General features: G+C 37.0%; 1 protein-coding gene across 3 annotated transcripts; it reads left to right on the top strand.

Moving 5' to 3' along the window:
• The first annotated feature begins 153 nt into the window (after positions 1-153).
• On the top strand, positions 154-25,504 carry LOC148375037 (choline transporter-like protein 2). 3 transcript variants are annotated; one of them, XM_088343667.1, is made up of 22 exons: positions 154-325; positions 12,022-12,070; positions 12,142-12,215; positions 12,291-12,375; positions 14,237-14,321; positions 14,427-14,540; positions 14,631-14,691; positions 14,757-14,880; positions 15,679-15,762; positions 15,854-15,966; positions 18,150-18,281; positions 19,143-19,242; positions 19,345-19,437; positions 20,361-20,445; positions 20,564-20,826; positions 20,908-21,002; positions 22,759-22,862; positions 22,927-23,000; positions 23,080-23,150; positions 23,321-23,409; positions 23,523-23,607; positions 24,077-24,723. In XM_088343667.1, the coding sequence occupies exons 1-22, from the start codon at positions 298-300 to the stop codon at positions 24,271-24,273; spliced, it is 2,205 nt and encodes a 734-aa protein (XP_088199793.1). In that variant the 5' UTR covers positions 154-297; the 3' UTR covers positions 24,274-24,723. The 3 variants fall into 3 exon arrangements, with proteins under 3 accessions (XP_088199793.1, XP_088199784.1, XP_088199804.1); XM_088343658.1 differs by lacking the exon at positions 154-325 and adding an exon at positions 10,792-11,102; XM_088343678.1 differs by lacking the exons at positions 154-325; positions 24,077-24,723 and adding exons at positions 10,802-11,102; positions 24,821-25,504.
• The last annotated feature ends 1,001 nt before the right edge of the window (positions 25,505-26,505 follow it).

The raw sequence follows: 26,505 nt of genomic DNA on the forward strand, positions 1-26,505 counted from the left end.
TGCTACTTAACGGTACAGTATTGTTATAAAGAGGAAAAACACAGTGACGCCCTGCTCCTTGTTACTTATTGGCTAAGCACCACGCCAATCACGATTTTAACCTGTCTTGATTGGTCAGCATTCTTGTTGGAGAAATACCCCTTTAAACGGTAGTAGAGCAGTCAAGATTTTGGAGCGGACTTTTACCCTGTGTCCAGAAGATCTCCAAGTCTTTGAGGATAACCTCTCCCGAGCCTGGAAATCCACGTTAACTGCCGCACATGAGCCCTTTTGTGTGACAAGAAACATTCGGATACCATGGAACTGGAAGAGAAACCTAAATACGGTAACTTCATTATTACACGCACTGTTTAGATAGCTGCAATAAAGGGACATCACATGTCAGCGTGTCTAAACAGATCCACATGAAAGCGGGCTGTTCTTTAGGACAACGTTAACAAATACACATGTTTAATGGGATTTAAATCAAAGTGTTCGACTAATACTTTTACAGGCTAGCTGGCAATACTGGACCACTTTCACTTGTGTCACTCTGCTGTGTAAAACAAAAGCACCTACTGTGAGAGTAAACAAGTTATCTGCTACTGTTATCTGCTACGTAAAGCCATCGAAATACAATGAAGGAACGTATAATGTATTTCATGCTGCTGTGGCACCGATGGAGTGGTTCTCCAGATTCCCTTGCTTGTCCAGTTGCTGCCACATTCCTCACATTGATATGGCAGGCAACTTAGCTGACGTCCAGCATTGTATAGGGTGCAGCCTGGTTGATTAAAAATACCGATGGCAAGAGGAGAAGGTCCGTTTTTTCCAGTTAGCTTTTATGAGGACCTTTGTTCCAGTTCCTCTGTTATTCAACTGTTATTATAGTTTAAAAGCTACTCACGGACACATTTCAACATGCAGTTGCAGTGTCAAAGAAAAATGCAAATAATAAATTGAGATAATAGGTTGTGTTGTGACTTCAGTTCTATAATTGTTCAAAGAAAAGCTTTACACTGGGGTACTTATTAGACCACGGTCAACACATCTATATGTTATAAATAATACAGAGCTAACTACATACGAGCTACGAGGAATTCGATATACGAGATGTCCATCAAGATTTTCACTCACATGCAGGAGAAAATCCAAGTTACGAGAATTACCAGATGTTACCACTGGAGACCAGGGCTTTAAAGTCATTTTATGATCATCTTATTAATCCAATTACTGTAGTTTTTTCAATTACTATTTGAATGTGTTTTTAAGGATCAGGAAGATGTGTTTTATAGCTATTTAGGGTAAACGTGGATGCTTTTGGGAGGCCGGGAACGAAATATAATTGTTTTTTAGTTATTTCATTTTAAAAACATTTGCTTGAGATACATGCACAATCCAGGAAAAAAATAATGTTTTATCTAGAGGTATCACTGTATATCAACATGAAAATTTTTAGGATCCTTTATTTCTCAATTCCACTCATGGATATGGATATAATGGCGTGTAGTGGTGCTAAGATGTAATTTAGTGGATATTGTAGTTGACAGACACTATGGGAAACTCTTTCGATTTGTTTTTTTAGATGTTCTGACATTTCTCGCAGGCGACATACAATGATGTGCCGGGCCAAATTTGGACCACTGGCCATGAGCTTGTATTAAATTGTCTTTATTTGTCATTGATATCTACGTTGTGAAACATTGTATTCAACAAGAATGGAAATGGCACAGGATGAAAGGCAGACAAATTAATTTATTTACATAGTAGTGATTAGAGACTATCACAAGTTATAATAATAGTGCAATGTTCGTGAATGAAAAAGAATAGTACACCGTGACAAGTTACACATATGTTAAATGATAGAAAAGGACAGGATTGTATAGTGAGCTCGAATACTTCACAGTTGTCAGTGTTGCTTGGTGTACAAACAATTCGGAGAAGGTGACTGTTTTGAGTCAACTTTGAAAATCCCCAAAATGCAAAAAACAGTGAATCTTACTAATACGTAAGACCTGTGATTTCTTGTCTTTGATGACTATGATGGTGACACTTGAGAGTCGCTAATCAGGGTAATAAATAATCTTGGAACCACATTTAAACAAATAAAGGACGTTTTATGATCAATTTTTCCTTGAACTAGAATTAAATGTGCTTAGGCATACAGCATATTGTTTTGTCAGCAGTGGCATGCATTTATCACCGTCCTCATTTGGTGTGTTCCTTTGCTATGTTCTATTTCAAAATGTTTAATTTGGCTCCAAGAATTCAGACAACAATAACCTCTTTTTTGCTCTCAGCATGTCCTCTTTCTCAGATATTTATCGCAGTCTAGATAGTCTATTTTGCTTAGTTAATTCTTGAGCTCTAAATTTAGTCAACAAGCGTATCCATTTAATTTCTGAGAAAAAGAGCTATATAATGTACTTCTGTTTGTGGTCAAACTTATAGTATCGTTTTAACCTTTAGTACTAGTTGCATCCGTTTCATGTAGTGTGGAAACTTGGTTGGGATCTCGTTTGGAATAAGGTTGTTGTTGTTTTTTAAACAGTGAACTATTTTGGTCTTTGCTCAAAGGGAAATGAATAAAGTAGTACAAAATCTGTAATTTGAAAAGAGTGTTGACGAGATGAACTTCTTTCACAAAAGCTTCACTCACATTTCTCAAAAAGACAGAAGCAAGTTTGAGCAATCATGTCTGACTTGGAGTTGCTTTATTATTTTTAAAATGATCTCGTACTGTCGTGAGTGATGAAATGCATGTTGAGACAGAAAATGACTTCTTATTATATTTAAAAGTAAATCAGACATGGAAATGTTTTTTTTAAACTCTTCTCTCATGTTTTTTAGAGGTTGAATCACCTCTCCCCCACTAAAGAGAAGAATTTGAATACGTCAGAAATAATCTATCTATTGCAATCGTTATAATTCTATGGACGATTTCTACCACCACATCATGCATTTAGCTAACTTTGACTAAAGCAATTACTACCAATTACTCTTGAAATTCTGCGTCAAGGGATGACCACGCCGTATATTGGCAGCTACTGGAGCCTTTAACCGTGGATAACGGCTCAATATCGAGAAACAAGATATTTGATATCTGATAGACAACTGAGGAACTCCATTAAGTGTAATACATTTGCAAGACGTCTTTATTTTGTACTTTACATTCACATTAAATACAAAGGGGAAACAAGGGAGCGTGTGAGAGTAGATTAATTTGAATGAATTACATTGACATGTAAGGAAAACCTTTAGTCATAAGCCCTTTTAGATGTTTGTTTTATGTTGTTTAAAATATTCAATTTTTTCCATTTTAACAAATGTCACATGTGATTTGTATTTTGTCAAAGAAAAACAACAATAATACTACCACAATTCATGGTGTTCCAAAAGTCTTGGGCACATTTTGACATGGAATACTGTATCTTGGAAGGTTTTAAGGTAAATTCAGTAAGCTCGTAATCTCAATTTTTACATCAAATGTTCAAAGTTGCTCAATGTGGGCACCAGTCGTCACACAGCACATAACAAACCGAAAGTCAAATTCTTGCCAAAAGCGTCCGAGCATTGGATTGTCAACTGTTGCAACAGCTTATGTTAGTTGCGCCTTTAGCTCATCCACGTCTTTTATGAATAGGGGACACATAGAACAAACACATGGTTGTGAGATCTGGAGATCTGGGTGGCCAGGACATGAGATCCTGATCATTCTACCCAGACCGTCATATTCATCCACCTGGCAGTGTTTTGTTCAGTAACTGTCTAACCCTGAGGCTCAAGTGTGGTGGCGCCCCATCTTGTCTGATTCTTTAACTAGTTTTCCAGCATGTCAAGGTACGTCTCACCATTGAATGCTGCTCTTTGAAAGAAGAATGGTCCGACGACAGCTTTCCACATACGCACAAAACACGTTTACTTTCAGTGAATCTGGCTTATGCTCAAAAAGCTCATGTGGGTTCTCAGTATCCCTAATGTGAGTGTTATGCTTGTTAACTTTTCCATTTACGTGGAAAGTCGCTTCATCGCTTTTGATCGGCTTACGTGGGCGCCGCTGGAAACCAGTTCCCACTTATTCAATAACATCTTCTAAAGTCGAGGGGCTTCACGTTCTTTTAACTGGGCATACGCACCTATCTGTTCGGAATTTACCATGCCATCTCACCATGGGACTCCTCTCTGGTGTCTCATTTTTAAATTTTGAACAACAGTCCATGATTCAGTTTTTACAATTTCAAGCACACAAAACTCCTTTTCTGGTTAGGTGAACGCCACTAATGGGCTGAAAAGCAATTTTAAAAAAATCAATAGCCGTACAAAAAACTCAATAAGCTTTAAAATGGCACATCTTTCATCTAAATAAGTTACTATTATTTATAGTTAAAAAGATATGGGGACTGCAAAGATGCCCAATACCTTTGGAACACTCTAATATAAAACAGTTAAACAACACAACATTAACGCAGTCTAAAAATATCTTAAGCCCTTCTAGGAGGTATGAGTCATTTAAAGAGGTCTGAATATGACATGTTGGTTTTGTCAAGGGTAAAATAAAGACAAAAAGAAAAAACAGCAGTCTATACTCATGGATGTAAACATTTTTTAACATAGTGCTCACATTGTTGTACATACCTGGAACTTGACATTGACCAAATATTTTTATTGGTTCTGAGCTGTGGGCTTCACATGATGGAGCAATTTTGGTTGTAAAAAAAGGGAAAAAAGAAAATAAAAAACACACACACGGACGCACACCACAATGACAGGATCTGATGCAGCCATGCCCTGCTTCAGTCAAGCTATAATTACAGTCCGTATTTAAAAATGTGCTTTGAAACGTGATTCAAATTCTCTCTGTCCTTCTTTCTTGTCTCGTTTGGTTACTTACAAGAGATGCAGATTTTTGCATATTCCTTTTGTTATTAGCTGAATTTCCGTGCTGGTACTACATTGTTTTTTCATACCAACTGATCGCAGACAACCAAGAACCTCTTTATAACTTGTAGCCATCTGTTTCCATTTAAGAGTGCGCCCGATCTTATTCTTATTTAACTCATGCAACATCATGTGCCTTTTGTTAACTGTGTTCTATGAGGTCAATCATTTAGATCAGTGGTCCCCAAACTACGGCCCGTCTCCACATTTGTTCTGGCTCCCTGAACAATAGCTCAAAGTCTCAATGCGCAGTTTTGGTTGTAATGGGATTCGACTCTGGGTCATGGCGGTGAGAGTGTCTAGCTCTTACCACTGGACTAGTGGTATTGATGATATATGTTAAAGACATTGGGTTTTATCTCATCACACTATTTTAGTCTAACAGAAACGAATGATATATTTTTGCATTTCACATGTTACAATGACAATACATTTGTCACTTACAATGCTTAGAATATAAAATAAGAATAGAATATATCTTTTGTTTTGCTTATTATTTTTTTCACAGATAGTGTTGTTATTTATTTTCCGACTATTGTTCTGTGAAGAATCCAGGAGTGTTATCAGATTGTGGGTTTCTGGGAAAAAAATACATTTTTACATTATTTAGGCACTCTGCAATCTTTTTCTGTTACAAACTGAGGTTGGCCCCTCAATAAGAGAAGGGGAAAAGTTATGAGGCCCTCACAGGAAAAAGTTTGGGGACTCCTGATTTAGATGTTCAATGTTAAAAGTGTAAAGAAGAATGTAGATTAATTTAAAAGTTATAAATAAATTATGTTATTATTTTATGAAAACATAATTACTGGACATAAAGTGAATTGATTGGAATTGTCATTTACAACAAGGTAGTGAACATTGTCGTAGTAGTAAAAACAGGATAAAAGAATGTCAGGGTAAATAGTCAAAATGGCCCAATGAATAATAGTGCAATGAATAATAGTGCATTGTAACAGTAGTGCAAAGAAAAGCAGTGCACTAACATTTAGCAGCAACAAAAATTGCAGAATATGTCGCAATATTTATGAAACTGTCAGAAAAGGTAAACTTGCTGGACAGCCAACAGCCACTGCACCCATGTGCTCTGCCATTTTTCTATTTGTTTATGTTATATCAGAAGGCCAATCATTTTTAAATAATCTTTATAAATTAACATTCTTTTTTAGAACTTATATTTACTATGAACTGTTAGCAGATTTAAAATTAGATTATTTTACATATTGTTTATTATTTTACCTGAAATGATTATTAAAATAAATTGTGAACTCAGAAAAGGGATGTTAAAAATGTGTCAAATTATTTGCTAACCCCCAAAAAAATTAATTGGAAAAATAATTATTTTACCTTTTATCATTTTAATGTTCTAACTGGAATTTTTAAGATGTATACAACTTTTTAATTATAAATGTATTCATTTTAAAATTAAAAACAACAACCGAAGTAACAACACAAAAAAATTATTAATTATTGATTTTTATTACCCCCAAAAAATCTGACTGTTGACTGAAACTTCTTAAACATGGTTGAGAAACTGCTGCTGTATATATTTTAATATTTACACTCCCTATTAGAACCTACAAATTTGAACCTGTCTTATGGATTAGCCATACTTTGTTTCTCTTGGGGCTGAAGATACATTAAAACAATATCCATTGCGTTATCTTTAAGTAAATGAAGAGCTACACAATAATTATCATCAATAATTATCATCCCATATTTATTTTTACTGTTGTTTTTTCATGGGGTTTCACGAGTAAAATATATGTTGTTGGATTCAACCAATGCTTGTTTCCTGTGCCAAACACCATTCTGTATTTTATATACCAAATTTTGTTTAAGTTTGGTGAAGTCTTGTTAATCATTTTGATAATAGACCCTCTTATGATTTAAAACATGGTGCCTTCATTCATAATTGTGATACCGTACAACATTAATATAACTTTACATTTGATTTAACACCACAATCTGTTTGACAGCACACAGCTACTAAAGCACAGTACTGCAAACAGTTAAAGCTCGGTGAAATCCAGATCGTGACTTTATTTTACCCTGAAACTAAATATGGGGAAGACTTAGAGCTTAACTTCCAGCAGCATAGTCTTTTATGATCTCGTCAAACAGAAGTGTGCAGAATAGATACGGATGTTTCTTTTGTTCATGGTATTAGTTCCAACCTGAATTCCCATAGCATTTCTGAAGACAATATTAATTTTGCTGAAGAATTCTAGGAAGTTAAGGGGGCATTGTGTATTGTTGTTTAGTGCCTCCTAGAGGTAAAAAAATCCCTTCAAAAAATTGATTTGATCAATGAGCAAAAATACATGAACTGTCATGTAAACGTGCATCTGAAAAAAAATCATATAGGTATTTATTTTGCATAACATCAGGCTGACCATGAGGGAGCAGACATGATTGTCTTCTTGCTACTGCACCTTCAAAAGTTTTGTGAAAGGCTGGGCAAGAAAGAGAAAAAAAACGGTGCAGTTTGTTCAATCTGAGTCTCCATTGTTTGTTTCTTACTTGTGATTTGCAGGACTCAATTTTGGTTGCACTACACATCTAGTGGTCAAATTTTACATAGTTTCCCTTTAAGAAATGCAAGGCGTGTCACTTGACTATCATAAGTGTTCAGAATTTTTTTTATATCTCCAGGTTTTCCGTTTTCACAGCTGTGTATTCTTACAAGGGAATAAAAAAGTAAAGATACCAGCTATTGGTGTTGATACCATTCTTACTCAAAGTATTGCTCCTCATGATTATAGCCGATTCAAGTATCGGTTTTCTCCTAGTGAAATTTTGCCAATCCTCAACCTGAAGTGAAATAAATAGATTGCCATTAATATCATTGCACATCAATGGGAAATATGTTTTGTTAGGATTTAAAGGTATTTTTATAACGATATTAGTCACTTTTTGTAGGGAGAAGCCAATTCTACGCACTAATGCTATGAGTGTGTGATATTATTGACCACTCAAGATTTGGGTATCAATATTAGTATATAAAAACGTAGTATCCCACATCCTTACTATTAAATGATCAATGCTCTTAAACCTGTAAAGAGACCTTTTTAATTCCTTATAATAGAATTGGGGAATAGGATTAGGTCCCCTTGGAGAGCTTTTAGCAGATTAAAGATTTTAGTATAGCCACTCGTCAGTGTCATGTTTTAAAGTGCTTTATAAACAACATCAAGTTGAGATCAATCAAAATTGTCCTTGAATTTCACTTTTTGGATTCAGTGACCAACTTTATGCAGGAGAGGGTTTGAAGAGAGAGAAAATCCAAATTCTAACTGGTCCATGTACAGTTCATATGCTCACCCACACAAAACGAATGGAAAAGTTCAGTCATATTCCGTTTATGTCATCATCTGTCAGGAATCCCGGTTTTGTCACACTGTGTGGGCTGTTTATTCATATCAAAACTGATCTTTCCCGCTTGCTCACTTGACTGCTGTTTACAGTGATTGTCAACTTGAATTTAATTCTAAAATAGTAAGGAATTGAAGGGGCAGTGTGTATTATTTGACCAATGGATGCCCGGCATGGTGTAGAGCAATGCTTCTCATTTTTTCTGACCTCAGGACCCACCATTCTTCCGTAATTACAAGCTGTGGCCCAAATCAAGAAAATATGTCAATTTTTTCAAATTTATTGAATGAAAGGATTTACGTTGATAGTAGAATACAACCACAAACAATTTTTTACCCTCCTTTGTCTTAAAGATAATAAAAATCATATCTCATATCTTTTTGCCCGAATCTTCTCAACATGTGTAAACAAACTGTAACAGTCTTTATTTTCGGTGTAAAATGGCTTTCAACTTCCATTTGCAGGGCATTACTTCCATCTACTGTTAAGAAGTGTAGTTAACCCTCAGTTATCCTTTTTTCTGCATTATCTTTTGAAGGCAAAGGCCTGCTACCTACTGAAAAAAGTTCCCAGACCCACTTTTGGTTTACGGTCTACCAATAAATAAACATTGGATAAGTACAACCTAAATCGAGAGCTGAAAAGTACAAGGAAGAATACAAACTTCAGAGACTTAAAGTTACCTAAATGCACTGTTTTACTTCTCTCTTTTTTTTGTACTGCCTTTTTGAGGTTTTTGGGTACCTCTAGCAGCAAGATGGCTAATATTTATGTCAGCTCCTTTTGGATAGGGTTCATGGAATGTAAAATAAATGCTAATTTCTCAACCTCCTAGTATTTAAAAAAAATGCATGTTTAAATAATAGTTAATGTACTTTTGCTTATCATTTAATTCAATGTTTGATTTTATAATGAATACAGGTTTTTCAACTGCTAAGTTGTGCTGAATAATGCGCCCTGTTCCTTTAAATCGGGGTTCTCAAACTTAATTTACCTGGTGGCTTCCAGAAACAGTCTGGGGGATATGTTATAGCATTGAGGCACTCCAAAATATTCTATTTTCTGACGCCATCCTTTTGGCTGGAATCAGCATTTTTAGCCTCTTTCAAACATCTTTTGTTCCGCATGCAAGTATGTTAGTCTCAGATGTGTGCAAATAAACTTTTCCTTATTTATCGTTTTTTGGGGTTTAGGTTGGCATTTGGACTGTATCTGAAACAGTCCTTTTCTTACTTTGACCATATTTATCCTAGAACAAAATAATACCGCAAGCACGTGTGTGAAATCACTCTCCCCCATCCCCCTCGCCTCCTTTCCTCCAGCGTAATGCGCTCCGTGGCTGAAACAACAAAGGTAAAATTAAGATAGGCGTGGTGATAAAAATATATAAAGGCTCTTTGAACTCAGTTGGGCATTCTTAAAGGGATAGTGTGTAATATTTAGTCCCTCCTTGTGGTACTAAAAAACCTTTCATTCAGTCAAAAAACATTGATTTGAATACTAGGCAGAAACTATTACACTGACGTTAATTATCATTTAAAAAATCATAGATTGGGGAATTTATATTTCTCTTACATAGTGGAATACCTACTTAGTTCGCCACCATGTTTGTCTGCAGTCTTGTTGCACACTGAGGTGCTGGTTTTCGTTTGCATTAGACAACAGTGCCGTCCAGTTGTGAAATATGACACACTGCGGCTTGCATTATCTTGGGAAATAATTGCAATAACCAAATACATCCGTCCATCCATCCATCCATCCATTATTTGCACCACTCATCCTCAGTAGGGTCGCGGGGGTGCTGGAGCCCATCCCAGCTATCCTCGGGCAGTGGGCATGGGACACCCTGAACTGGTTGCCAGCCAGTCACAGGACACACAGAGACAGACAACTCACTTGCTCATTCGTACCTAGGGACAATTCAGACTGTCCAATTAATCCGACATGCATGTTTTTGGAATGTGGGAGGAAACCACAGTGCCCGGAGGAAACCCACACAAGCACGGGGAGAACATGCAAACTCCACACAAGAAGGTTCGATCTTATGACCTCAGATCTGTGCCGCACACGCACTAGCCACTGCACTGCCGTTCTGCCCCCAATGACATACATATAGATATTATATATGATAGATATTATGCAAAAAATCATGCACTGTTTTTTTACATGTTGGATGTTTTAGAATTTGGGTATCCTTTAATAGAAATAACATTTCATGTTACACTTGTTAATGACGCCTCAAACTACGCGCACCCACCTTCATGACAGGCGCCGCAGACTATCGTCCCGGCGATTCACGGAAAGTTACAATTTCCCATGCTTTCAAATAAAATAAAATTTAAAAAACCCAGATGTTTTTCATAATATAGACATGGCACCCTTTTATACACCAGCAGTTTCCACCCATTCTTTCAAAAAGACACGCCTCCACTGTGTTCCTTTCAAACTTCCTGCTGACTCCTCTGATCTCTGGAGTGCAACAACAACAGACAGGCAACAGTGTATTTTTTCACAGGTGGGGCTGGGGAGCTCACACAGGTGATATACTGATTGGGAAAGAGCCAATTGTTTCAGGATAAACAAGGTGAGGCAGGAAAAGGGGCAACAGAAAGGTGGAGCCTCGTTGAATGGCCGGGGCGCTCAAGGGCAGGTTAGACTGGTTTACACCCACACCGTTCTCTCAGCTCCTCGTCTTTTGAAAAGCAGTAGAAAGAAAGCAACAGAAAGTAACAAGGGTACGCCGCCCATTTCTACATTTGCTCCTGCAAGGAATTTCAAGATGCCAAGGGAAGGCGAATATTATGGAAAACATGGTAATTACCCTTTCGGCTCGAGTTTCACATTTTCCTGAAGTGTTTTCAGCTGTGTTCTGTTCAAAGAGGTGAACTGCGGAGCGCGGTACTGGAAGGAATAGCCTTAAAATGTCAGCTTTGTGGGAAAAGTGTAGGCGTGTACTTCTGATTATGCAGGTGTGCATGTTAGTTGCTTTGTAGTCCTGTGCTAGAAACATTCATCAGTGAGCACATGTTGAAAACGGGCATACTGATACTAGTACTGAACTACTCATAGTTAGGCCTTGTAGGCTCTGTTTGTATGCACTGAAAGTAACACGAGTGATCATGGACTGCAACAACAAGCACACACGTTTTAGGAGATAGTTTCTCTAAGAGCCACTCTGATAGAGGCTTTCTGCTGCATTAATCCACTTGAAAGCATCCATAATTCATAAGCAAAGGCTTTTTGTCCTTTGTCTGGACTAGCATCTATGATCCATTATTGCATACGGAGTGTCACATAAGTGACTCATCTCATGACCTCAGTTTTCTTATAAAGGAAGAAAACAAACTTTTCAGCTTTTTTTAAGTTGTCATGGGAATGAACCTCATTTTAAGTTTTACGTCACAACACCGACACTTGCCCACAATCTTTATTTGGAACTACAAGAAATGGTGAAATTAGCCTTGCATTTAAAGCGGATTAGTGACCTCTAGTGGGTGTCCTCTATCCATGTTTATATCGTGATTAGTCACTAGGGTGGAATTTGCTGGGTTTCCAGGCGTGTCTGCCTGTGGAAAAGGTCGGTAGCACAATGCTATTGGCTGCTCTACATGTGGCAGCTTTCTAAAGTTCCCTACTATGACAGCCTGGTTACAATGTGGAATTTCTACCGTGATGAAATGCACTACGTTTTTTCATATTAAAATAAATGTACTGTGTCAATCCGTCCTACAGGCGAGCCTCGAAAATATGATCCTACATTTAAAGGCCCAATCCAGAAAAGGTGAGAGGGGAATGATTAAAAGTGAAGTTTGTCTAAAATGATTTCAGCAAAATTTTCTTTTTTTCCTCCAGGGGCTGCACAGATATTGTGTGCTGCATCCTCTTCATTATTGCCATATTATGTTATATTGCAGTGGGAATACTTGGTAAGTTAAATAAAAAGATCAGCCTTGGAAGTTATTTGCACCCTGTTTAATCACTTTTTTGATTAATTTTTTAAGCTTGGTCACAGGGTGACCCCAGGAAAGTTATCTATCCAACGGACAGCCGAGGCCAGTTCTGTGGGCAAGCTGGCACCCCACTTGAGTGAGTACCCACAAAATCAAATGTTTGTTTTAAGTCAATTTGCCAACTTCCACTGTTTGCATAATTGCCAAGTTATTATTTTTGAGAACTTACGATATTATCATTTTTGGATTTAAAAAATTTGAAAACATACAAGTCTACCATTATATGTACATCTTCAACTCATTTAGGTCCATAATTAAGATAGAGCCTATTCAGGCTAGTCAAGCTTAATATACTGACATTATCATAAGATACATAAAAACCTGATTTCATACAGTACCAAGTTCTTTTTGCCTCAATCTAAAAGTAAAAAAAAAGCTTGTCTTCTGATAGTTAGACAAATTACCCAAATTATATTTTCGTGTGAATTAACTTAGGACTTTTCACCTTTTCATGGGTTGCCTATTTTCCCAATAGCAAAGTATTGTCCTAAACAGACCTTTTTGCAGGTTTTCCTCAAAGTGCTGCACACAAAGGATAAGGGGCATTTAAACTATAATTTACGTAAAAAAATTCCATTATTTTTTATAATTAAAAATGGGTCATTATTAATACCGGACTACAAGCCACTACTTTTTTCCTGCATTTTAAGCACTGTGGGTTTAAATACAGTACGATTTAATCGTTTTTTTTTTTTTTTTTTTTCGTGAGGCGGATGGTTGCAAAGGTTTCCTCAGCGACATTGGAAGCGCGCTGGGCCTAGCCTCTTCCCGCGATGCGTCCCCGGCTGGTTGCCTTGGCTGGCAGCTGCCTAAAACAAGGGGGAAAATCATCTGTAATATCTTTTTCTGTGTAAATACTTAGGGGAAACGGCGCGCATACAATAAACGCGTATGAAACACCGTGGTGAGGTCTGGAAACATTTATTCGAGGGACATTATTCCATTGTTTTCCAATTTTATTCACATGATACATAAAAGAAGCAAAACCTAAAGGTTTGACAGTAGACAATATTACAAAGTACCCACCATATTTTTACTTTTGCACCCACAAATCAAGTCCTCAATTTATGCATCCAAATTGAACAGCAGTGGAAGTTATCCATCAAAAACGCTAAACTTCTCTCTCCATATCATCTACGTCAATGTTAGGTCGCTGTAGTTTCCTTTAATCCACGAGAAACGATGACAAGCGAATACAATTTGGTCCATCACCGCATTCTTCCCTTTTTTTTTATTTTATTTTATTTTTTTTTTTCCACACAGTGCTCTGCTTTGAAATTTCCATCTCGAATGGTCACATGATCCGAAAACATGTAACTTAGGCAAATGGGGTGGGGAGAGAACTGGCGCAACTGAAAAAGGCCCTCTACCAGTATGAGAATAAAAGGTGCTAATTTGGGTGGTGATAGTAGGGGCCATAGGCATGAACTGGCAACCACGCTTGCGTCATTCTATCCCAGTGCAGCTGAGGCTACCTAAAAGTTTTAGCTAGAACTCTCCCAAAAAACGGAATGAGTAAATGTTTTCAAACAGAAGTGTTAATGAGTGTCAAAACAATGGTAAATAAATATAGTACTTTGTTCATATTCTATTTTAACAGTTCTAAAAGGAGTGTTGTCCCACCTCTTTGAACAGGATACTTTTTTGAATTCAAAAACTTTCTTTTGAATAAATGTTAAGTCAGGTGATTCCTTTCCTAAAATCACCTTTTTAAGACTTTAGAGCATTGCTGTTGTATAGGCTGCGGACTGCTGAAACATGGGCTCCTGGCTGTAAATAGCCCTGCTCCATTATCCAGACACCCTCAGCTAAAAAGATTTTTAAAACTTCAAATAATAATGGTCAAACCAAAAGGTAACTGATTATATATATAAAACTGCTCACAGTTGCAATTTGGAATTCATATTGAATCCTTATTTTGTGTGTGCCTTTATAAGAAACAAGCCACTGTTGTTCTACTTCAACATCATGAAGTGTGCCAGTCCCATGGTGCTGTTGGAGTTCCAGTGTCCAACCACACAGGTTTATTATTTTTATTTTATTAATTTTATTGTACTATTATTGCTCAGGATCACAGATGTGTTTGGGTTTCCTATGGGACAGTAGTGTTATTTGTTCTTTTTTTAGATGTGTGTGGAGAAGTGCCCTGATAAGTTCATGACGTTGATCAAAGCTTACAGCAACAGAAAGGACTTTGACTACTACAAGTCCTTTTGCAAGGAAGGCGTAACTAACTCTATGGTCTGTTTTAGGCTTTGCTTGTCAACTTTTAAAGTAGACCCTAAAAAATGTAATGTTCTCACACACTGACCCATTTTGAATGTGTTGCAGGCTGTAACTGAAATCCTCAGGTTGGGTCTATGTCCTGCCATGCTTACCCCCAGTAAACCTTGTGAGTTCAGTCTTAGTGTTTTTATAGTAATGACATGTCGAATCTCGAACATGAGTTTGTTTCAGTCACCCGTAGGTGCTTCCCAGCTTTGGGCGTAAAAGGGGGCGTAATAACTGTGGGGAACAACTCCCACTTTGACGATGGAACTGGGAAAATGAGAGATGCCAAGGATCTTGTTGCTGGAGTGAAGTGAGTGCTGACGTTATCACATAAAAAATAAGACCCATAGTTTTCTGAACTATTTGTGCTAATGTATAATGAAACTGCCTGACCTTGGTGGGATTGGAATGTGTTTTTGCTGAGCACTGTTAAACTGGCCATCCAAGAAGAGACAGATTGAGACATCTCAAAGGCATGTGATGGAAGTGAGGGCCCGGGCCCAGGTTTTTACTTTGTATCGTCAGGCCCTCGTAACTCATCCTTGGTTCACGTCCAAAATTCCTATTTGTCTTAAAGTTTTACACAGTATACTGTTGGAGATTAAGGAGGAGAAGGACTAGATAAGAAAACACCCTAGGAAACTGTCAAATTTATATCGTGATTGAAACAATGTGAATATCACTAAATCAAGTAACAAATGATAGTAGATAGACAGATAGATACTTTATTCATCCCCGAAGGGAAATTCACATTTCCAGCAGCATCCCTGAGCTGAGAACAATACAATAATAAAGCAAAAAGAATACAATATACATATACCCAGTGTGACGTGCAAATGCCCACTGTAGCGTGTTATATAGAATGATTGTTATTATAATATAATAATTTCTATGATTGATAGAAGTCTCCAAAGTAATTTTGGGTAGGGGTCTCTTATAAGCCTTAGGCTTCAACCTGTCATCCTTTTTTCTATTCAGATGATTTGCTCATTTTGTGGTGTTGTTGCAACATAATTGAAAAGAAAAAAATAAACCAGAAAATATAAATAATCAGTTTAAAATCATACAAATGCCATGTTAATTAGGAGAGGTTTTTTTTTCTTCTCAGGAATGCAACAATAGTGAGTGAAGCTCGCCAGGCAGTCATGAAAATCTTTGAAGATTACACCCAGTCCTGGTACTGGATCTTGATGTGAGTTTCCTTTTTAAATTGTTGGAAGCTTGAGCAAAAAGCATAGATTAGTTGGCTTACATCTCTTTTGTGCTTGGCCTCCTGTCTCCAGAGGTTTGGTGATTGCAACTGTCCTCAGCTTGGTCTTCATTGTGCTTCTGCGCTTCCTGGCAGGGATTATGGTCTGGATCATGGTAGCTATGGTGATCATAGTCATAGGATATGGTAAGACACTCAATTTAGGTATACAATGATTCTTTTCAGAAATTATTGTTCTGGTGAATATGTGGTTCAGTATAGAAAGAGAGAACCTACACAAAGCACCAATTAAATTTAATGATTAAGATATTTTATGGTGAGTCTCGGGATTCAAAGTGTTCATTGTCAAATGCACAGTACAGAACCATGATTCCCTGCACAACGAAATACTTACTTTGCTGTCCACACAGTTGCCAGCGTAATCAAACTAAGAAATTATATACATTTATACATAATTGTTTTTTACGAATATTAAAAAGATAGAAATACAAGATTAACTCAAGATGAGTTAAGGCAATAAGATAAAACACAGTTGAAAGTGACTGTAGTGTGTCTGTGGTGTATTGTTCAATCAACAGCCGTTAAGAGTCTGATAGCAGAGGGGTAAAAAAAAGTTATGTAGACGGATGGTCCTGCATTTCACACTCCTGTACATCCGTCCTCAGGGTAGAAGTGTAAACATTCAGTGTTGTGGGTGGGTGGGGTCCTTAATGATAGACGAAGCACTCCTGTGGACTCTGCGGTGGTATATGCTCTGCAGAGAGGGCATTAGAGTCCTGGTGATCCTCTGAGCATTCTTAACCACTCTGCTGGCGTTTGCGGTTCATGGCTGTGATGCTGCTGAACCAGACAGCTTTGCAGCTGGTCAGGATGCTCTCCACGATGCAGCTGTAGAAGTTGCTGAGGATCTTGCTTGACATTTCAAACATCCTCCGCCTCCTCAGGAAGTATAGTCGCTGTTGAGCTTTCCTGACCAGCTGTGTGGTGTTGAGGGTCCATGTGAGAGGTCCTCAGCGACTGCAATTAACTGTTAAAATTCAAAAGTATTTGATGACGGGACAATTCAATCACAAAAATCCAAATGAAAGTATCGCAAGACTTGGAAAAATATGACTTTGTTTAACCTTCATTACGTTAGAGCTGTTCTAGTAGAATCCTGAAGTTTTTGTGCATAGGCCCGTTTTGACATTGAATACTGTATCTTGTAAGGTTTTAAGGATATAAAAACACAGGTAAATTCAGTAAGCTTGTCATCTCATTTTTACATGAAATGTTCAAAGTTGCTCAATATGGGCACCAGTGGTCACTCGGCACGTATCAAACCGATCGTCAAATTCTTTCCAAACGTGCCCGAGCATTGGATTGCCAATTGTTGGTGGGGAAACTATACAAACTATTAATCTTTTAGATTTATCTCCACCTCACAACGGCCAAGACCTCACCATACTACACTGTGGTGGTCTTGTTCATGGAAGACCAAAAAGTAGTGCTGTTGCAGCAACAATTATCTTCAATTCCAGCGAGGAAGTTTATCATTGGTTTAATGAGGCGCATCATTTCCCATGTGTTTTATCTTTCTATTTTAACTTCCTAGTTGAAATTATTTTTAATTTTCTTGCTCTTTCTCTTCTTTATTATAGGTCAGATTATTTGTCATTATTTAAGTTTCGGATCTTTTTAAATATATTTTTACCCTGTTACAAAGAGTGGTCTTTTTAATCAGTTGTAATGCAATAGAAAAAACAAGTTTTTTGACTTGTGTCTGCTTGTTGTCCTTTATTTTGAACTGCCTCATAAACGGAACATTTTGTGGCAGAACAGTAATCGGCCATTATCTTTTTTGCTGGTTCTACCCCAAAATAGCCTGGCTCCGCCCCTGTGTGGTCACATTTCCGTTATGCTTTGTTGGGGCTTGGTGTGTGGTGATGGTGCAACTTGGCGTTTTAGTTTCTTTCAATATAGATGTTTTTCATTAAATATTAAATACACAGCCATGCTTTTGGGGGGAAAAATCTTAGCCAATGTGTAAAAAGTAATTATTAACTACAAGATCTAATCATGCAGTTTAGAATAACAATGACTTGTTTTTGGAAAACAAATTTTACCTTTTTAAGAAAAGTGAAGTAGTCAAACAGTTGTAAGAAGAGTAGCTTTAAGTTCTACAAAATGCAAAATTCATATTAAAACGCCATTGATGTTTGTCTGCAAGTGTGTTGTTTTACTTTGACTGTGTAGTTTTAACAAATGAAAGCTTGCGTTGCAGATCAATGAGAAATATTTGTAGGTTTCAAGAAAGGGTGACCTAAAGAAAACCTTAAAAAATACCACTCAATTGTTTTAAAACACTTTTATATCCGATATTTACTCAGGTATTGTACACTGCTACTTGGAGTACGCTGCCCTGAAGGGATCACCTGGTGCTGATGTGACCCTGCAAGAACTTGGCTTTCAGACAGACTTCGCAGTCTACCTTCAGATTAGACAGACCTGGCTGGCCTTCAGTGAGTTCAACAAAATATTGCTTTCGATTGATATGATAGATTTTACTCAATGTATTCCCCCATTTGCTGTAGGTCCTGTTTCTGCAATTAATCATAATGTTGTTTGTCTGAGACCCTAACATTTGTCATTGTTTTCAGACAACCGAGTTAAACCACATGATGTGATTTTTATTGAGTCAGCAAGAGAATTAATTTGATTACAACATCCGCAATCAGTTTAGTTCAGTTCATCTACTAGCCGTAATTAATGGCAAACAAAGTTTAAAGCATTCAATCAAAACATACAGGATTGCTGTGCAGACTTGTTTGTTTCTTGAAAAATGTTTTTATGTGCTCTTCAGTGATGGGATTTGGTAGAAAACTCAAAACAATTTGAGAGTACGGCACTCAAGTATAATGCAGGTAAAAAGCTTTTAATATATCATGGCCAGTTGATTAAAAACGGCAATGGTTTTGACCTCATTAGGATTTTGTCAGGGAATGGTATGTTATATTCAAGGCTTTTTATCTGGATTACACTTTGAGTGCCTCTGTTTCTCCCTTTTTGATAACACTGTAGACGTCTCCATTTTTGATAATCTTGTATACGCTTGTGTTTTTGTCTCTTGATGTTGGTTTGATCACAGCATAAAGGTTGAAATACTATCCTTAGTGTAACCACTGGATTTTTCTTTAGACATGATTTCCTTTTACGGAATGAAAACTGATGGACAATGTAGTGGCAGGTTTTGCCCAGTTATTTTGCCGCTGGCAGTGCATTAGTTTCCTTCTGTTCAAAATGTAGCTTGCACTGGAGTGGTACCTTTTTTCAGTAGAAACATGGTAATGACTATCATTTTTCACTACTTTTCATCCTTCCAGTGATCATTCTCGCCATAGTAGAGGTAATCATCATCCTTCTACTCATCTTCCTCAGGAAAAGGATCATGATTGCTATTGCACTCATCAAAGAAGCCAGCAAGTAAGTACTCACTTTTAAACGGCAGCTGGCTATATCAGATCACTTGGACCTAAATACTGTAAATCATTTGTCTGAAAATGATTAATACGCTTGTGTCAACAGGGCAATTGGACATGTGATGTGTTCTCTCCTCTACCCACTCTTCACGTTTCTCCTCCTGGCGATAGTCATTGCCTACTGGGCCACCACTGCTGTGTATCCTTTTTTGTGTGTGTGGTTGAAATCTACCGTGCCTTACATCGGTTTCGGCTTCCAAGAACCTATTTACATATCATTTCAGGTTTCAAACTTAAAGATAAAAAACTACAAATATTTTCTAAGAATCAACAACATGTGAGACACAATTGTGAAAATAAACCAAATTTATTCAACATGTTCTTTTGTGCTACCAAAAAGAAAAATAGGCGTTGCAAAAATATTGGTCCTCCGTGAAGTAATATTTTTGTACAACCTCCTTTTGCTGTGATTACAGCCACAAGCCTTATTGGATGGATCTCTAAGTTTTGCACATCTTAAAACAAAAATGTTTGCCCTTTCTTTAAAAAGAAGCTCAAGTTCCATACGGTTTAATGGTGATCGTTTGTGAACAGCATTTTTCCAGATTCATCCACAAATGCTCTTTAAAAGTGGTCGGGAAGCTATGGCTCTTTTCATGAGTATATCTGGCTCAGAACTAAATAACAACCTGCACAATTATCAACATCATTTATACATGCAGAGCTGATTTTGGCACATCAAAGCTGAAATGAAACTACCCACCCATGGGGATCGGTACAGTGTATTTATGTATGTGTATATGGCACCATCTTGACTACAGTTTACAGTCAAGGTGTTACACCAACAGACCCCATTTTGACTTGTCAAAATAATATAACATGGTGAAATAATTTTAATTCCACTTCACAAATGTCTCACATGTTGTTGATTCTTTAGAAAATATTTTCTGTTTTTTAGCTTTAAGTTTAAAGCCTGAAATGTGGCAATATGACAAAATGATTAAGTGAGCAATAATTTCCATATGATCTGTATTGGTTAACAGAGTGTCTAGCCTTTTTACTCTTAAAATGAGGAATGAAATTATCATCTTCACAAAAATGGTCCTTGACATATCTGATAAGTTTCTTGTCCACTTCTAATGAGCCCATCTACAAAGTGTTCAACGAGTCTGCATGTGAGCACTCGAGGAAAACGTGTGACCCAGCTGTGAGTTGACTTTAGTTGTCCTTCAGGTTTCAGTCATCTCTAGTTTATCGCAGAATACCTCAACATAATCACGTCTCCTTGCGTCCATGTTTGATTCAACATATGTTTTTGTGCTCAGAACTACACCACAACAAGTATGAAAGTGCAGTGCCCAGACTCTGAGTGCCTTTTCGCCTTCTACGGTGGCGAGACTGTTTACCACAAGTACCTGATCGCGTTGCAGTTCTACAATGTCTTCCTCTTCTTTTGGTGTGCCAACTTTGTCACTGCGCTGGGACAGATGACTCTGGCGGGGGCATTTGCCTCTTACTACTGGGCTTTTGTCAAGCCAGATGATATGCCTTCCTTCCCCATATTTTCCTCACTTGGTAGATCTCTCAGGTGTTTTTTTTTTTTTTTTTTATTATCATACTTCTTCATTTGTCATACAACACGCTATGTAAACAACTTGTATTGTCTTAGGTACCACACAGGAACCCTTGCATTTGGCTCTCTGATCCTTTCAGTCATCCAGATCATTAGAGTTCTGCTCGAATACCTGGACCATAAACTTAAAGGTCAGTAGACATTTGCTTACACAATTTAGAGAAGTATTTTTCTATACATTTTGCTCCCATCTGTATACAAAGAATTTGAGAAACAAAATGTGTGGCCACTTAAACCTTTTGAACCTGATAGCTCCTTATTAGATATGGATCTGGCTCAAGGTCAACCAAATTATGCCAGATAAGAAATGGGAATTACTTTTAAAAATTTACTAACTTGTGTGAATATTCTGAAAATTTCTTACGGTAATTAGGAAACCTATTGTAAAAACGAAACACTTGTTTAAAATCTCTCCAGAGTACACCTTTCCACTCATGGATGGGCAAACTTTTCGATTTGCGGGCCCCGTTGGGTCAAAGACTTTGGCATTGGGACTTGGCCAGGAGAAACATAAATGGCTGATTGTATCGGCATATCCAAAAAGTTTTATATCCCTCTGCGTTTTCAATCTGATTCCTCTGCAATACATGATGAAAAAGATTACCAATTTTTGTCATTTGTGTTTACAAAATATTTGGACCGTTTCATCCAGTTGGTTTGAAAACACTTAAAATTTGTAACTAAATGTATTTATAAATAAAGATGAGCACTTTTAATCCATCTATTCTGATTCTAAATACTGACAATAGATACAATTCACAAATGGTCAATGGCGTTTTCGAAGAAAGTCCATATTTTTTCTTTAAATGTCTTTTATAATAAAATGCATTTTCTTGTAATTTCTCATTTGAACTAATGACTGCAATATGGCCACAATTGGGTGGCCGATACTGTTGAGCTCCCTAAAAGTGTTTCTCAACCTAATTTCTTTTTGGTGTGCCCAAATAAGTTGTCCTAAAATTGTTGTATTTACACTTTTTTTTCATTTTAAAAATGTATTTCACTGACAAAAAAATCGTCAAATTAATTTCTATATGAGTTATTGGAACAAATCACTACTGAACAAACCTGGTTAACAATCTTGACATGATTCAGAGGTGTTTTGAAAAATAAATCTAAAACATGCAGTACTGGTTGACTGCACCATAACACTTGGAATTATAAATTATGATAATGTAACATCGACAACTTTGTTTTCTTTAAATATGGCTGCACTTTGGACAAAAATAGTCATGCTTTAGGTGATGAAGGCATAATTTCCCATTATACTCTTTGAGGACATTATTTTTACAAGTCATTGGCTGATCAAACCCCCCCAGCACTGAGGCAATGGGTACCAATGTTGTAGGTATGACTCTGCAAAGTCTCGAACCTGTGACCGCTCAGTCTCAAGATGGGCGCCTAAGACCACCGAGCTGGTCCTCTGTAATGAAAAGTATCATTGCAATCATTTGGATTGGGATAGTGTCTCCACCCCCCATGACTGTATGCAGGGTTTTTTTTTGTAAGGAGTTTAATACCACTTATATCAAGTTTCTTAGTGCCAATAGATTTGCGAACAAACTTAGGTCATGAAGACCATTTACGAGTTTCAAATCAATGTTTTATCAGCAAAGTTTTGAAAATTGAAAGGTTTTGTTTGCCTCAAAAGACATAACCCGATAAGACAAATTCACCTCTCGTTGTTTGTGCCATAGCTAAAGTGATATACTTGTGATATCCTTTTAATTCAAAGTTTTGACATAAAAATCTGAGATTTTTTTGTTTACTGAACAGGTAATAGGCATTTGCCGTTTATCTGTTAAAAAAAAAAAAAAAAATCAAAGGCTTTTGACGGCACACAGATTTTTTTAAATTTCTAATTTAAATCCCTTGTTTTGCTTGCAGGAGCCCATAATAAATGTACTCGATTCCTCATGTGCTGTCTCAAGTGTTGCTTTTGGTGCTTGGAGAAATGTATCAAGTTCTTAAATAGAAACGCATACATAATGGTAAGTTGACTTAACACATACGTAAGGCTTTGCAGTAAGGCGCTTTACTTTGTATGTCCAATAGGTGGCAATATACGGGAAAAACTTTTGCACTTCAGCAAGAGATGCTTTCTTTCTGCTCATGAGGAATATGATCAGGTTGGTCCTTTTTCTTCTATTAAAAACCAATAAATTTTCTTGCAGTTTGCATCGGTATAAAAAAGTTTTTGTACTCTAGGGTGGCTGTATTGGATAAAGTTACAGATTTCCTTTTGTTTTTGGGCAAATTGCTTATAGTTGGACTCGTGGGTGAGTGATTTATCGTTCTTCACACTTTGATTTGAGATTTGCCCGAGGCTTTCTAGCAACATGTGTTGATTGTGTAAATTTTGTCTTTCTTCACAAAACCAAAAGTAAATCTTGATTGACTTTATCGTTGTAGCAGTTGGACTTGTAAAGTTATGTTTCTACCCCAATAGGGGTCTTTGCCTTTTTCTTCTTCTCTGGCAGAGTGAGGGCCTTTGAAGACACTGCCCCAAATCTCCACTACTACTGGGTACCAATCATTGTGAGTCATTTACTTTGCAAATGCACTTTAGCATTCATCAAAAAATGCAGCAGCTCTCTTGACAGTATTGCATCATGTTTGGTGTGTTTTTGTGCTGTTCTTGTTGTCACTAGACTGTGGTGGTTGGCTCCTATCTCATCGCCCATGGATTCTTCAGCGTATACGCGATGTGCGTTGACACTCTTTTCCTCTGTTTCTGTAAGTATAATCTCTTGACTGGTTTACTTAAGAATTGCACACTGCAGAAAAAATATTGCTCTACTACACTTAAAACCAAAAAATGTTTTGGGGTTTCTATAACTAAATTCTTTAATTATTGCTCTGCTTTTGGTGTTGGGCTGTCTGCATGAAAATGGGTATCTTAACAGAAAACAGGAACTTAAGCTAGCATTAAAAAAAATAACATTCAGTGACCTACTAAGTCCTCAAAATTTATTTTTCTAAAAAGTGATTGTGGTAATTGTTTGGCTTGCTTGCCTGCTATGTGACTTACTTATTCTCTTTTTGTCTCTTCCCTTCCTCCCCTCACCATTCTCAATGCAATCCTTTACTTGTTGATAATTTTAACACCTTTCTCCTCACTTTGACTCCATGTCTAATCACCTCACCCATTTACAATCATGCACACATTTATTTAAACAAACCAAAAACTCCCACCCAAATGAAGGTGAAGACCTGGAGCGTAATGACGGTTCAGCGGCGAGGCCTTATTACATGTGCGCTACCCTTTGTGAGGTTCTCTGGAAAAACGAGGCAGAGGGTCCACCATCTTCTGCGCCACTTCGGGATGAAGAAATCACTGCGGAAAAACCATTTGTGGACACATCTTTCATCGACCCGAGTTTTGTCGATAAAGACACTTAGAATTGACTTTTAGAAGACTGGTCTCTGTTTTAGCCTTTACCTGGCATGCGCAGAAGTGGCAAGTATCTAAAGGGAAGTTTAGTGACTAACAAAGTTTGTAGGACAGCTGAATACTGCGCCTGTCATGTTTCTCAACAGAAAATCCTTCAGGAATCTTTATTAGTTGTGACATACTGTTAATGCAGGCCAGTAGCCATTTGACACCACTTATGTGCCTACTTTCCCAATTTAATGAGTGAATGTCAGTTAGAATTGAAATTTAGAAGCTTTAATCATATTGGATCTGTACTATTGATGATGACCTCGGAGCTTATTTTGCCTTGTGCCGTCTGCATTTCAGTGTTTTTAACTGTGAATCTGCCTAATTTAATGGCAATACCTTACCACTTTTGACATATTTGTCTGTGTACTCAATTTAATAAAGCAGAATAAATACCAACAAGATTGAAACTCGTGAGCTAAATTGAGATGTTTTAAAGTAGACTTTTGATAAACATGGCGGTTCCAATGATGTTAAAGTCAACTTTTGTTTTTTTTTTTTAATCAGTGGAGGATCTTGAAAGGAATGACGGCAGTCCGGAGAGGCCCTACCTCATGCCTGAGAGCCTCCGCAAAGTCCTGAACAAGAAGAACAAGAATGCTCCGGCTCAGTAGAGCATGCCGTCCTCCCTGCAAGCGGCAATGGTGTCAAGAGTGGTTAATTGAATCAAAAGCGCACACGATTCTGATGCTTAGCTGAACCCTCAGGTGATGACCACGTTTTTCTTACATGAGCATTTTCAAGGAGTTTATCTATACCAGAAAGATGGTACATTATCACACATTTATTTATTTATTATACAGCTGTGTGCATTTAACAATGTTGAAGCTTATTGTACATTTGCAGTTCAGGCAACAACCATTTTACTATTGCAGTACTTCTTTTTTGACAAAGAAAAATTGCCTGCTCATGCATATTTTTCCATTTTTTTTTTTTTTGATAAATACATGAAGATAAGCCTTAAAACAAACTACTTTTGTGTCAGGGTTACCTTTAACTGTTGTATTATGTACAATTTTATTATCCTGCATGTTTTTTTTCCTCTAACATTGAAGCCATTGTACAACAGTACACACTGCATGCCATGTCTGAAAACTTATTCTGAACTTTTTATTGTTATTTTTCCAACGGTTTTTATATGGCTTGAGTTGAAACAAATTTACAAATAAAATAAACTAGTTTTGTACATTCCTTTTGGTTTTAATTACTATGGGTTTGACAGTAGTAGTACATCTGAACAGGAGCAGTAAGAAAGATACCTTTTTGTAACAACTATACTACTTTAAAAGTCCTCTTTTAATTTTGATCAAGCATTTCCAGCATGCGGCCTCCTACCCGCCATAATTGGTGTAAAAAAAAGGCGATTTTCTATGTAATTTCTATCAAGTTATGTTTCTTTTTTTTCTTTAAATAAATACAAACCAAATCCTCTCTCTAAATAAATACAGACCAAATCCTTTCTCTGGCGGCTGGATAGCAGGCAAGTCATGTTTATTTGTATAGCCCTTAATCACAAAGAGTTTCAAAGGGCTGCACAGACCACTTTATTGCAAACTACTATTATACACCATCCCCTGATCTAAAACCTACATAAGGGCGAGGGAAATCTCAAAAACCTTAATATGAGGAAAATGAAGAAACCTTGTGAAGGGACTGCACATGAGGTAATCCCCCTTCCAGGATGACCAGGCTGCAATAGATGTTGCAATAACAAATCATAAACCGATATTGTCAACATAAAATATAGGTTATTCATATGCTATAGAATAGAAGTGTGTTTTAAGCTTAGATTGAAACATTTCCGTTTTTTAAATGAAAGTGAAATAAGAAAGCTTGATGTGGTTGAGAAAAAGGTGTTATGAATAAATGTGTTATGCTTAGAAAAGATCCCTTGTCGTCCATGATCATAACGTGTATGGTAGGCTACTAAAGTAGTCCTAATGATAAAGCATATTACTGAAGAACAAAGTTAAAAATTTGGAGTTCACATTACTGTATTTTACTGGCCTGGCTGAGATCAGAAAGTCTGGATCAAGCCCCTGAGCCGAACTGAGATTGACATCTTCGTTTTAGATGGATGTGGAAAATTTCTTGTTAACTATAGAATTTTTAAGTTTTTCAATTTATATAAAATGTCAAAGATCGCTGTCAAGTCTCCAGTTGTAGAATACAGCAACAATTATAAACATTTG

The sequence above is a fragment of the Urocampus carinirostris genome, chromosome 1 (genome assembly GCF_059441175.1).
Source record: "Urocampus carinirostris isolate Australia breed hairy pipefish chromosome 1, RoL_Ucar_1.0, whole genome shotgun sequence".
NCBI classification, from domain to species: domain Eukaryota; kingdom Metazoa; phylum Chordata; class Actinopteri; order Syngnathiformes; family Syngnathidae; genus Urocampus; species Urocampus carinirostris.

Coding starts and splice junctions, on each gene's coding strand:
- LOC148375037 (XM_088343658.1), top strand. CDS start 11,069: ATGCCAAGGGAAGGCGAATATTATGGAAAACATG. Junction 19,438..20,360: donor TACTGGGCCACCACTGCTGT/GTATCCTTTTTT, acceptor ATATCTGATAAG/TTTCTTGTCCACTTCTAATG. Junction 23,151..23,320: donor GCTTATAGTTGGACTCGTGG/GTGAGTGATTTA, acceptor CTACCCCAATAG/GGGTCTTTGCCTTTTTCTTC.